The following is a 14,364-nucleotide window of genomic DNA, read 5'->3' on the forward strand; positions in this document are numbered from 1 at the left end:
AAAAATAGCTCGGTTTTACAGATTCGTTCTTTAAAGTTAGAGCACCGACTAGAGAGAGCGATTATTATAAGTTATATCATATTAGGTGCGCTGTGTTTTTGTTTTGTGGATGTTGTTGTATAGGTTGTGTTGTGTTATCGAGATTGCTGTCTTTTCAGTGACTGGAGTTTGTAGTAGTATGTGATGTGTGACGTTCTCAAGGCTTATACATTCGCGAGCGGGATGCGGGGGAGAGTCGCGTGCGCACTCAGTGTCCGTCCCTGGCTCGGAGCAACGCCCCCGTCAAGGGCGGCGACGCTGCAAATTTGTGCAAGCCCGCCGCGACTCAGTGCATCTCGCCCCGCCGCGGCGGCACAGCGCTCGCCGCCCGTGCTCGCCGCTCGCTCGTCCTGCGCCGACCGGCGCCCGCGCACCGGCCCGTGGGCGCTCACTGCACGCACCGCCCTATGTTAAATAACTGTTATTTCGGTCGTCAATGAGCTGGTTCCGCATTCTTAACTCGATCCTCTTTCTTTGGACGGAGATATTCGCGGCATTGTTGTTTTAATGCCGAATAAATAAAGTGCACGGCTTTTTCTTCTCTGCGCGAAATGTGGGTGTAATGTTTTTGTGGTTCCTGCAACGAAAGTACGTTTTCTGAATGAACTGGAATATGAAACTGGTTTATTAAATGAAAGTGTACGGTTATGAATTAGTTCATGTGAACATCCTTGAAGTGCGATAGTTCACGATGTTGGAGATGAGGAAGCTGCCGCGGCGGTCCGTGTCCCTCTACGGTCAGTGTATGATTCTCTTTCTGTATTGACAGCATGGTTGCAATATTTTATTTGGTTATATTTATTATTAAGCGCCATGCCTACCTGCAATGTAAATATACTCAAAACATTAATTTATTACTGAAGGTTTGTCAGGACATCTTTAACTTTTTTTAAAGTTTTGTGTTTTAGAAAATTGGACAGTATTATTTTTTTTGTTATACTACGTCGGTGGCAAACAAGCATACGGCCCGCCTGATGGTAAGCAGTCTCCGTAGCCTATGTACGCCTGCAGCTACAGAGGAGTTACATGTGCGTTGCAGTATTTCTACAAAGTACATTATATTTAATAGTCTACACTGAGATTTGCTCAAAATATGGTTAAATTTGCTAAACATGCTGTACTTGATTAATATAAGCTGCACTTCATGCAGTAAGTATATTTATACCTATGTAAATCTTTACTACCAAAAACCTATGCTCTTACACCAGCAATAGTTAATATCACGGCATTGTTAGTTCTCATGATAATTATATTTGTTTTCTTTCTTACTTAAGAGTTTGTTTGTTTCGTGGCAATGATAAAGTTTGTTTATGTTTAGGCAAAAGAGGTGCTCTGGCAATCCGAGAGAGAGTCCTAAAATGTATTCAAATCATTAGGTAGGTATGTTCTTATTAAATTCAAACTCTATAGAGAAATGAGTAATGTAGGTAGGTAGATGGTGAATAATTTCCAGAGCTCCCAAGGATGTACTGTTTTGGCTCTGAGGCATGAATTTGTCCCGTAACCTGTCGACACAGTGAATCTTTGTGGAGCGTGCATAGATTGCAGCGGCCGCGACTTACCTTCAACGTGCGGCACGCTTGTTTACCACAGCAGTGTTAAAAAATGTATTAAACAAAAAATTTGTAGCTGGACAATACGAGATACCTACACAAACATGTCAAATTTCTTACCTATTTCTTTATAATTAGGTACGTATTATTGTGACTAACTCGCGCATATTGCAAAATACATACGTGCATTTCCGTTTCAGATTGACATGCAATAATATATTTTTTTAGAATTATAATTAAGAAAGGATTTTTCAAAATTCATTCCCTAAAGGGGTCCTAATGTGGGTCCAAAGTTTGTATCGGGAAACAAGATTAGTCAGACTATTTTTTTCCAAATTTCACAGGATTATTCCTAAAGATAAATAAGTAAACACGTGTTTTAGGTTTATTTTAATTTAACCCCTAAGAGGGGGAAAAGTCCCCAATAGGGTTGATATCTCAAAATATCAATATGGGTATCGTTTTCATAGTATTTAGAGACGCTAATTACAAAAGCGGCCAAGTGCGAGTCGGACTCGCGCATGAAGGGTTCCGAACCATTTAAGACGTATTAAAAAAATCTACTTACTAGATCTCGTTCAACATTTTACCACTTTGGACACACATTTTACCACTTTGGAAGTGTCTCTCGCGCAAACTATTCAGTTTAGAAAAAAATGATATTAGAAACCTCAATATCATTTTTGAAGACCTATCCGTAAATACCCCACACGTATGGGTTTGATGGAAAAAAAAATATTTTTATTTTATGACTTATTAAAAAAACTACTTACTAGATCTCGTTCATACCAATTTTCGGTGGAAGTTTGTATGTTAATGTATATCATATATTTTTTTTAGATTTTTCATTCTGTTATTTTAGAAGTTACAGGGGGGGGGGGGGGGGCACACATTTTTTCAATTTGGAAGTGTCTCTCGCGCAAACTGTTCAGTTTAGAAAAAAATGATATTAGGAACCTAAATATCATTTTTGAAGACCTATCCATAGATACCCCACACGTATGGATTTGATGAAATTTTTTTTTTAAAAATATTATGACGTATTAAAAAAAAAACTACTTACTAGATCTTGTTCAAACCAATTTTCGGTGGAAGTTTGCATGCTAATGTATATCATATTTTTTTCTTAGATTTTTCATTCTGTTATTTTAGAAGTTACAGGAGGGGGGGCACAATTTTTTTCACTTTGGAAGTGTCTCTCGCGCAAACTATTCAGTTTAGAAAAAAATTATATTATAAACCTAAATATCATTTTTGAAGACCTATCCATAGATACCCCACACGTATGGGTTTGATGAAAAAAAAATATATTTTATGACGTATTAAAAAAAAAAACTACTTACTCGATCTCGTTCAAACCAATTTTCGGTGGAAGTTTGCATGGCAATGTATATCATATATTTTTATTTGATTTTTCATTCTGTTATTTTAGAAGTTACGGGGGGGACACACATTTTACCACTTTGGAAGTGTCTCTCGCGCAAACTATTTAGTTTAGAAAAAAAATATATTAGAAACCTCAATATCATTTTTAAAGACCTACTTATCCATAGATAACCCACACGTATGGGTTTGATGAAAAAAGATTTTTTGAGTTTCAGTTCTAAGTATGGGGAACCCCCAAAATTTATTGCTTTATTTCTATTTTTTGTAAAAATCCTAATGCGGTTCATAGAATACATCTACTTACCAAGTTTGAACAGTATAGCCCTATAAGTTTCGGAAAAAAGCGGCGGTGACATAACCGGACAGACAGACGGACATGACGAATCTATAAGGGTTCCGTTTTTTGCCATTTGGCTACGGAACCCTAAAAATGGCATCAAAATTAAAATATAACGTAGCCGAAGTGAACAATCATCTCCCTAGTGGGGGTGCAATGAGGTTGAAATCTCAAAATATCAATATGGGAATCGTTTCCATGGTTTTGTGGGACGCTAATTACATAAATGAGTTCAAAATTAAAATATAACGTAGCCGACGTGAACTATGGCCCCTGGTGGGGAATGCTAATTACGAAGATAGCATAGATTTTGAAATTGAACGGTTGTAACATACACGCTGATTACTTTTTAGTAATGTTTTTTCTCCAACATATAAAAAGTAATAACGTGTCGTGTGCAATACTACCCAAAAAATATATTTTTAGGTTTTGACTAAAAGTCATATATTTTTGCTCCTTATGACTTCAGAATGCGTGGTTTAAATCTGGCGGGTTTTACCAGCCCACGGTGTATAAAAATAGTTTCAGTACTTTGACTGTTAAACTCAGGCTGAAATCACCTATTCTACATTTAACTATATATATATATATATATATATATATATATATATATAATATTAGTATAGATGGATATTCTAAGTAGGTGGGTGAATTTGGTCGGGTGCTACACATGTGCATCCGCTCGCGCCGCCTCGCCTTTGGGTACCTACAGTAACTCTACATACTAATTTTGCGCAACTGATTAAAGTCGTCCAGTGGTGTCTTTGTTCCGGTGTGATGACGAAATCGTCGACAGCGCCGAACCCTTGAAGTGGTCCACAATGCTGAATTTCAGTGCGCACGAAACATTTGTTCAAACAAATTGAAGCGTGCCATGTCCGCAAAATAAATAAGACATGTAGATATTAATTTACGTATGTAATGCTTTTACGTATTTATTGAAAAAAACATCAGTTGAACCGCGAACCTCAATATATACGCACATGTTTCAAATTTATTAAGATTTTACACGTGATGTATACACAAAGGGTGCTAGTGTTAGATACTCAATCTTATAGTGTTGTTAAAATCAGGCATTCGCGATGTTTGCATCCAATTGAAGAAGAAAGAGAAGGTAAATTTATACTTTAATGTTAACATGCTTACTGCGACAGTTTCGTACCTACTGACTAATGACAATAATTATTGCATATCAGCCATTGGTTGTAATAGAAGTAATGACGCATCATCTGAGCTAATAGGTTGGTCAACTGTAAAGTGACACCACTGGTGATTCATCATATCGTCTCAGAATACTGGTTTTCCATTTTGCCTTAGTCTGTCCACACGTCGCATTCAAGGCCTTGTCTCAAATGTATAAATATAATCGCACCCATATGTACGGTCAGTTCTTCGTAACTTTAAGTTAGTGCATAACAAATTTTACGATCAAAGAAGAGTGTTCAATAAAAATAGATGCTATTTGAACGGAGAAGTGCGTGGTTCCAATTGTTTTCTTTGGAAATTATAGTGTACAGTCACGTCTGAAAATATCGATACGAACAAAGTCCCAAAAATCTGTATACACGACCTTATTGCCACTTATTGCCTATCGGCACTTTATCGTCCGTATGTATATTTTCAGACGTGACCGTACTCCCTTACAGAAAAGGATCGGAAACCGGTATTTTTTGTATGGGAACGAAAACGATATTTTTTTGTCCTTTGTTAATTATTTCATTTCTAAATCGGCAATCTAATAATACGAAGGCGTTATCTAAAAACACAACTGAGTCTTACATTTGGAGTCTAAAATAAAACGAACTATATGGTTATTTCGAAGTTTTTGAAAAACACCGGTTCCGATGCCTGCTGCCTTATTTAAAAATTATCGAAGAATTTTCTGGCGCTTGTGTCCGCATAAGAAAATAGCTTTTTGTTATTACTGGAACTAAGAGTTTCTTTTCTCCTTTACAGATCGGGTCCATAAAAGCGATGCCGAAGACAAAAGTCTCTCTAATGATGAGACTCCCCTGCCGACGTGCCCTCGTCAGCCGCCCGATGGGGTAGAAACGCCGGCGGACGCCGTGGAGAATGCTCCCGAGCTCCCGTCACGGCTACCACCCCGACTACCCGCCGGCTGGCCAACCACGCGCACCCGCTACTCATACACCTCGAGGACGCAGGATGCGAGAAGTGAAGCCAGTGTTAAAGACAAAATAGCTATGTTTTCAAACGATCGAGCTCCTTCATCAGATCAATTGGATAGCTGTGGGACTCTATTAAAAAATCTAACAGTCCCCAGAAAAAGCACGACGTCATACACAAGCTACAACGAAGTTTCATCTCTGGATAGACGCTTAACCAAGTCTCAAGATAATCTCGATGAAGTACCAAGGTCGTATAAAAGACATTCGGAGCGCCCAGAGGTACTAGGAGCCATAGAAAGTAAGGTTAGGACGTCAAGTAAAGAAACTGCTCAAACCTTGAGTCCTCGACCAATGGACAGTAAACCTCTATTTTATGGCAGTACAACTACTTTACCATCGAATATAGAAAAAACGTTTAGCCAGCCAGTGTATCATGCTCGCAGTATAAGTGATGACAATGGTGACAAAAGTGTACACAAATCCAATCTAGAATATTTAATTGAACAAAGAAAAAAATCTTTGTCTAAGCTCAGGGGGTTGGTAATACCTGAAGTGCAATCGCCAATAGTAGATTTACCGGAAATTAAAGTGCAGGATAATATATCGAAATCGTTTATATACAAGTCAAATCTGAATACGAGTATAAGCAATAAGAAGACCACAACAAGTCACAAGAAGATAATAGACTTAAATGAAAGTAATTGGAAAACAAATCTTTTACCGAATAATCTACCCAAGTATTCGCCAGCTTTTAAAAGAAAGTCATTACAAGTGTATACACCTTCTTCATTGTCAAAAGAGTCTACACCTGAAAGAAAATTCAACGAAAAAGTCGATGCTCTTAATAAGCTAAATAGTAAAACTTTTGCACCGAGACCTGCTCGGACAACATCAGATGTTAAAAACGAAACGTTACCGGCTAAATTATCTATGATTAATCTTAATAAGGGCTCCAGTAACGAGTACAAATCCATTTTGAACACTAATCGGGATTACAAAAATGTGGAAATCAAAATATGTACTGCTACTGAAATCGTAGATAGTGATAATGATTCTGCAATGAGCTCAACACAATCTAGCTATCGGTCGTCAGCATCATCACCTTTACATAATTTAGATAGCATAGAGTCTGATAGCTCTCGCCTCTCACCTAGAATATCACATTATACAACATACTCACTGGTAAAAACTGAAATTCCTGCAAAATCAGTAATTTCAGAAAAAACCTGTGAGGAATACGTTAAACGTAATGTATGTCGCTCAGTATCATCTGATACGAATGTTTCACTCAGTTCTTCAGCGGGATCGGCAGCTACTTCAGGGTCGCAAGCTAGTTGCAGCTCTTTAGAAAGTTCTGTTGCAGACTCAGATAAAAGAAAAGTTCCGAAATCCTGTAATATAGATACCATCAACAGGCGAAATATTTTGGCTTCGGCTAAATGTAGGAGCGGTCGCGATGCTAAGCTGAAGTCACCCGTAGTAGAAACAAAGTTTTCGCACGAGTCATACGAGAAATCACCCAGCCCAACGCGCAATGCGTCTGAGCGCCTTTCTACACTCACGTCTTCCGTGAGTGCTATTTCGAATAAAGGCGATAGCAGACGTCGCAATAAGGTGATCGCTGAAACTGATTCTGACAGTGACCAAGAGGTCAACGTGCGACAACGAAAAGCTGACTTTAAGAATTCTAGACTCAAGAGAAATTCGAGTTCAGCAAATAAAACCAAGCCGAGTGAAGTTGTTGTAGAAACAGCAAAAGTCGAAGATCCGCCTAAAGTGATTTCAGAAACCATAATTAAAGAAATAAAAAAAACGGGACTTAACAACTTTAATAATGATAATAATAAAGTGGTAAAACAAGTAGAAAAATCTAATGTACAAGATAAGAAACATGATATAATACCGAATTTGCGAGAAAGTACCATTTTGAAATCAACAGTCTCACCTTGTTCACTCAATGTTCGAACAAATCTACCAATGAAAGAAAACCTTACTTACAAAATGAGCAATGGAAACGGATTTTTGAGTGATAAGAGTGACCTAAGTTCTTTGGAGGAGAGTAAATTACCGACGCAAATAGTTCGGCTACAAAAAGGTGTCAGTGCCGGGGTGGGCCTCATTCTAGCCGGCGGCATTGACTGCGAAGCGAAAGATGTCACGGTAAGTAACACATTTTTTTATGTAATTGTTACAAATTGGTGTCCTAACATTTCATATACAAACGGTTTAATAAGTATTAGAGAGACTATACGTCTCTGTAATATTGCATAATATTCTTGATTTGGTACATACTAGTTATGTATTCTGTAGCATTAGTTTATGTGACTGGTAGCTTAACAGTCCAGACGCGATTTATTTAGTATAAATTATATTTTGACACTTGGAGAGACTAAAGTCTCACCTCCAAATCTTATTAGTATTAGTACTCTGACATTGGGGACCTTTTAAATCTCCAGATTTAATGAATATTTAACAATAAAGACTATACATCTCTATTGTATTGTAGTAATTATTTATCTTAAGATTATTTATAATGTAACGTTTACTCAGGTATTGGCTGTTGTATTTATAAATGTTGTTATGTATTTTTCATGTCACTATATGATGTTACTATAAATGTTGTATTGACTTGTAAAAGAGCCCTTGAGGCCTACTTGCAGAATTTTTTATTTATTTTTGAATTAACTGGATTAAATTTTCATTGAATTTTATTTTTTTGAAGATTTTGTCTGATATCATATATATTTTATTTATAAACAATCAACGGACGGAACGGTTAAACTAGTTACAAAATGAGAGGGCAATACAATAGTCTACGCGACAAGTTCAAAATAGAGATATTACTCCTAAAAATTAGCAGGGGGGTGGGGGGCAGCGTCCTCCCCTAGAGCTCAAATTTTACATACAATGTATGCCCCTTTGCGGCGTAGGCCCCGGCGAAATCAACTTGCTTCCCCCTTAGTTCACAGGCTGGATACGCCTTTGCAATCAATTGTTCTCTTGTTCCTTTAAAATGTATTGAGTTTGTGTTTCTCAGGTACACCGAGTTTTGGCAGACAGCGTGGCAGCGAAAGCTGGATTAACGCGAGGAGCGAAGATTCGCAGCATTAATAACTGTAGTATGGTGGGCTTGACCCACGCGCAAACTGTTGCTATCCTAAAGGTTATTTCCTATTGTTATTCACTTTTACAATAATTCACATCTTACCTTACAATTATAATACTTAATAATGTTTTCATTTCTCATTTAGTGGGTTGTTGAGTTCTAAAAAGTGTGCAGAAGATGATATGTTTCTGCAGCACTGCAGTTTCTAGAGCACTGTACTTCTAAGTACGTTTTATTCTTTTGTTTTACACTAACCCATTAACATTATGATTTCAATGGATTTGTTGGAATTTTCATTGTACTATGTATGATGTATTCCAGTCTACTATTGTAAACATTTCAATGGAATTACAGCGATTCAATGGAATCAATCAAAATTGTCATTTTATTTACCAAAACGGCGCCAGTTGGCGGTAGTTGGAACAATTTCATAAAAACTTTCTTTTTTTATTTATTACGTGTTTTATCTCCAAAATTGGCCTTGTAGCTTTTATGATCAAATGTACTTATCCATTTCTTATAGTTCCTAATATTTATTCACTGTCGCATTCGTAGGAAAATGTAAAATAATAAATTGCTTCAGGTAATGTAATGTAGATAATTGTTTGTTTTCAGGAACAACGTGCGGAGGTTGTAATTGAAATCGAGAACGATATCCAAGATAACACAAGTAGCGTAACATGCGGCTCTGACAATGGTACGATACTTATTTTAATTATCACATTACAGATAGTTATTCATAACGTAAGGGGGGCGAAGTGCGCTATGCCGTCTAAGCGCGCCAACTGCTTATAGAATACTAGTAATTGTACCAATAAAACTTCAATTTGCTAGTAATATTACTAAGCAGTTTTCGATCTTAGACGGCATGGCACAGTTCGCCGCCCTCACCCGCGTTCCTAAGGAACGCATTTTAAGAAAGTCACATTGATATTCGCATACAAATAATAATGCAAATTCATAGCTATGTAAATGTCGCAAATTTATTTAAGGCATCTAGGTCAATCCAGTATTGCATATAATCGTGTCGTTATCGTAAAATAAATTAGGTATTTTGTAAAATCACATAAAACCGGTGGCATGTTGTCAAGCATTATTATGTATGGAGCAACAATTATTACGTCAATTAATAAATAACCTTAGTTAACCAAATTATTACTTTGAAGCAATATGTATATTTTCGCATTATTAGCTACTTTCATTTTGCATAACCGACCATGTTTCATGTTAATTAAGTATTGCTTAGTTTTGATTTTATTAATATTCTTAAACATTTGAATTTACTGAATCTAATTTTGTGATAATCATAAAGCCTGTAGTCCGATTAAAAAAAGGATGCAATATAAGGGGTTAATTGTTTAGGAGTTAAGGGGGTAATTACTTTATTGCACATACACGATCAATGCGCCTTTAGGTGCAAACATAAATGTTGAGCAAAAGTTTGTCATGATTGATACGTTGTTACTATATAGCGGAGTCGAAGGCTCGTTATGATGAGGGCGAGACGGAGAGCGCAGAGCGAGGGTCTGTGGTGACTGTGCTGCTGGACAAGGCCGGCGGTGGCGCCGGGCTCGGCTTCGGCCTGGACGGCGGCCGGGACTCGCCGCTAGGTGACCGCCCATTGACAGTCAAGAAACTTTTTGCAGGTATGTACATTATTTTTTATTACAAAAGTAATCTCCTAGCAATCTAAAAGGGGTATAGTTATTGTATGAGATTTTAATGCACATAGGGATTTTTTTCGATTAGGTACATAATTCTTAATTCATTTTTCCAGGTGGAGCGGCAGCACAAAGTGGACATATTCTAGTCGGTGCTGAACTTCTTTCAGCGGGAGGAACGTCGATGGAGGGATTCACGCGTACTCAGGCCTGGGCAGCGCTCAAGGCGCTTCCAGCCGGTCCCGTCACTTTGGTGTTGAGAAACCCCGTAGGGAAATAATCTACATTTATTTAAACGCATGATTAGGTGAATACTTAAGAGAATGAGACTTGTGTGGCCTATTCACTATTGGAGTATTTTGTTGAAAATAGGCAGTGCGGGGAAATTGGAAGGCCCTGGGCTGAATTAATTAGGCGACGCGTGCGCGAGATCCGGTTAGCACTCAGCCTAACGAGAGCCGTTTATCTGAACGTTTACTGAACGGGAGAATAAAAAGATGCTAACTGACACCATTCAATTTAGCGAAGTGCGTCGGATGCGAGAGCCCGGCCCGCTCCTTGTACAAACACAATTTACTCCCTTCATTTAGTCAGTAGATTCGATGTACATAACGTTGTGCCAATTTATCCCTAAACTAAATGGAAATATAACATTTTATCGTTTTAGGAGCTCTTGAAGACTGTTTCGTTATTTTAAAATATTTAAACTTTATTGGTTGAAGCTAATAGGAATGTATTTGCTAGTCTAGACAGTGGAATGGCAAACGGAGATGCTTATTGCCTGCATTTTGGCGCAGTACTTAAAGCTACGTGTTTGCAGCAATCTGATCTTGTAGAAGATGGCACTCTTTGGGTCTGAAATTTACCTAATCTTCATCAGAATGATTCGATATACGCGCTTTATATAGGTATGTATTGTATAGTCTGGCCAAAAAATTGAGTCACTATAATAACATTAATAACACACATTCAGATTTTGAATTCCTCGCATTTCTCTAATGAGTTACGCACTTGTATTGTTGGGCAGACTAGATATGACTTTAGTACTACGTATTTACATTTATATTCTTTCTAGTTTTTCTTTATAAAAGTAAAAGTTATAGTATAACTTCCTTTTGCATATACCCATCCTTTCTATTTACACATGTATATATACTTTAAAGTCTTTGTTAGTTCAATTCGTTCACTGAGTAGATTTACTTTATTAACCATTAAACCTTTTCCAGGCCGCAACAATATACACGATTTTCCCAAAAAATCCAAATATATTACAATTTATTCAGCTTCGAAGATTCATTTGAAGACAAGTCACATTTCCCGAAAGAGCAATCTAATGTGTACCTTAAATCGGATTACTAAGGTTGAAATTCTATTTGGCGCGTATGTGGTGGTGTGGAAATGGGTTAAAAGAAAACTCATTTTTATTACATACTGTATTATTCTACATCTACAATATATAGCGGTACTTGCCATGATCGTTTAGGCTATTTAAATCTTACTTTACCACTATTTGTAGCAATTAGTCTTAGAATAAGTTGTACATAACTAAGAATATACTTACTACTTGTTGTCATTAGTATTTTTCAAAATAAATATTATGCAATTTATTCGTTATTGTGCATATTCCTATTTCTGTTAGCCCTTTTTCTATTGTTAAAAACCTTAATTGTCCTATTTATTGATTTTGTAAGCGTAAGGAAAATAATGTTGCAGACCGTTATTTATATTTTGTACCTAATTATATTATTATTTTCTTGTAATGATAATAATAATAAACTACTTACTTTCGTCTATTGTCTACTTTATTATTAGTCGCTTTCATCGCAAAAACTTGTTAGACTTTACTTCCTAAGGAATTCTATGCAAATTATGATGTCATAAGAGTCCCCAGCAAGCTCGGATCTCCATACAAACGTAGTTATTACGCTCACATGTTAAAATGACTAGCTATATAGCTCTGAAACTTTGTACAATAGGATAAGGTATATCTAATCCTATAATTAGTTAATGTAGCTTCAGATACCTTAGGTAAAAAAAATCAGCAAATTTAAGTTTTCCATACAACACTTGTTTTTGCTCTATTTCTTATGTTGTATATGGAGCTATACAGTGTGGAAAGATAAGTCGGGCCCTGGAGGGAAACTAGCTTAAATCCTTAAGCTGGCTCATTTTACTTAAAGAAGACATTCCTTTATTTTTAAAAAGAAACAAAACTGCATTCAAAGATTTTCTAAAACTCGCTTGCCTCGCCCAGGACTCGAACCAACTAAAATTTAAAAAAAACAAACACTCCCTATTTTATTATACTAATCTAAAAAAATTCTCTTACTTAGAGTGCATGCCCAGATATTTTTGAGCACCTCGGCAGCTCTGATTTATCTGATGGTGACTGTACAAGGCATCCCTCATACTATTTTTATTTAAATGAGATCACCGATGGTATTCACTGTCAGCTTTCATGAAACGGGTTCCTGCATCTTGTTTCAAGATTTTACATAGACCGCGGGGTAAGTGTAAATTTACTTGCATAAAATGCCTGCGAGCGGTAAAACAAAGTAGTAACATTACATGATAACCTGATTTGAAACAGCAATAGCTCATGTACATTACTGGAACTTAATTAGATGTTCATAAAAATGTATTGCTTTAGGACTTACGGCAGATTTCCAAGCAAGATTTTTGATCCTATTCGGTCAGCACTCAAGCACAACACACAAACTATCAAAAAATAAAAAAAATGAGGATCTCGTGCACTGTTGAAGCTGAGAAAATTATTGTATTTATTATTTCATGAACATAAGTAGAAAATACAATCAATGAATGACAACACCGATGGCGCAAGAATACCTATTTCTTGGCTATTCAGATCGAGTGACAGGATAATGTCATTTTAGTGGCCGATTTCTTTGACATACTTATAGAAAACGAAGAAGCTTAGGTTCCTATATAAAAAGGGCGTCTAACTTTATCCTAGATCCAGATACATATTATGGCCGTTTCATTATTAAGGTCATATTTTATTAGTTTGACGTTTCTGGTGGCACTTGTACACTCTGCCCTTAGCCAACCTCTAAAACGTAACTGAAAATTAAGAAAAAATCTATATTGATTTTTTAATGGCAGAGACCAGAGAGACTACAATAGAAAATGTTAATATGACATTTTAAACGAAATAAACAATACCACTCTGGGCATCAAATTATGTGAAATATTCCCGTCTGGGAATATGAAGAATTTCCTTCTGTCCCCGCCTCGTTTATGGCGGCAGTCACATCAGTCAGCAGACAAATGAGAATATATAAATTTTGTCGACTATCTCAATTAGTACCCCACCGAAAATAAATAAATTAAGTTTTATATGAAAGCTTAAATTTGTCACAAAACATGTCTTACAGTATTTGGTGTAATTCCAATAAAATGAAAAATATTTGAAAGACACCAAATTATTCATAGTTGTACTTAACCTTATTCGAGTTTCAAATACTAACTGAAATATTCCACTTACGCTCCAAATAAGTTCTATAAACAAGATTGTTAAACTCTCCTGAGGCCCGATGACGCCATCTTCTTCAGACAAATTTTAACTTTAGCACTGTATGTAGAGTCAAAACTCTGTAATAGATATATGAGAATAAATTTTCCTCCGGAGGTCTCAGGAGGTTATTTAATATTTTTTTAGAATAGGAGTGGTAAGTTGGTAAGTACCTACCTACTTATAATCTTCAATGACAATTTCATTTTTAAATCTTTACATGATACTCTCATAATTGTCTAACACAGATGATGGTTGCAGCGACAGTTTCTTAAGGAGAGGTCTGTACTTATAATCTTCAATGAAAAATTCATTTTATAACTTTCATATGCTACAACAGATGATGTGGTTGCAGCGACAGTATCTTAACAAGAGGTCTGTGCGCCGTCTGAGATCGGAGGCGCGGCACATCTTTTTCTGTGGCTCTAACGTCCCAATCACAGCACGGCACTTCCTGCCTAAAGATCACAAATGAAGCGCGAATCTGTTGATGGTTCCTGTGAAGTCTGAAGTCTTTTCTGCTTTGAGTCATCGAGCCAGATTTGACATGCTTCGCCATGGCGATGGCGATGGCATGCCATCATGTAAGAGTTTACGCCATTCCGCTCTTGTCTGCGCCGC

At 36.8% G+C, this 14,364-nt stretch overlaps 1 protein-coding gene across 1 annotated transcript in view; it reads left to right on the top strand.

Annotated features, from left to right (window-relative positions):
- Window positions 1-12,002, top strand: part of LOC133519031 (uncharacterized) — an 81,576-nt gene extending 69,574 nt beyond the window's left edge. Inside the window, exons 4-8 of the mRNA XM_061852894.1 lie at window positions 5,272-7,604; window positions 8,482-8,607; window positions 9,166-9,247; window positions 10,023-10,196; window positions 10,328-12,002. Coding sequence (XP_061708878.1) covers window positions 5,272-7,604; window positions 8,482-8,607; window positions 9,166-9,247; window positions 10,023-10,196; window positions 10,328-10,491 — 2,879 coding nt within the window. The 3' untranslated portion in view covers window positions 10,492-12,002. The remainder of the gene's footprint in view (window positions 1-5,271; window positions 7,605-8,481; window positions 8,608-9,165; window positions 9,248-10,022; window positions 10,197-10,327) is intronic.
- Window positions 12,003-14,364: the final 2,362 nt, after the last annotated feature.

The sequence above is a fragment of the Cydia pomonella genome, chromosome 6 (genome assembly GCF_033807575.1).
Source record: "Cydia pomonella isolate Wapato2018A chromosome 6, ilCydPomo1, whole genome shotgun sequence".
In the NCBI taxonomy this organism is placed as follows: Eukaryota; Metazoa; Arthropoda; class Insecta; order Lepidoptera; family Tortricidae; genus Cydia; species Cydia pomonella.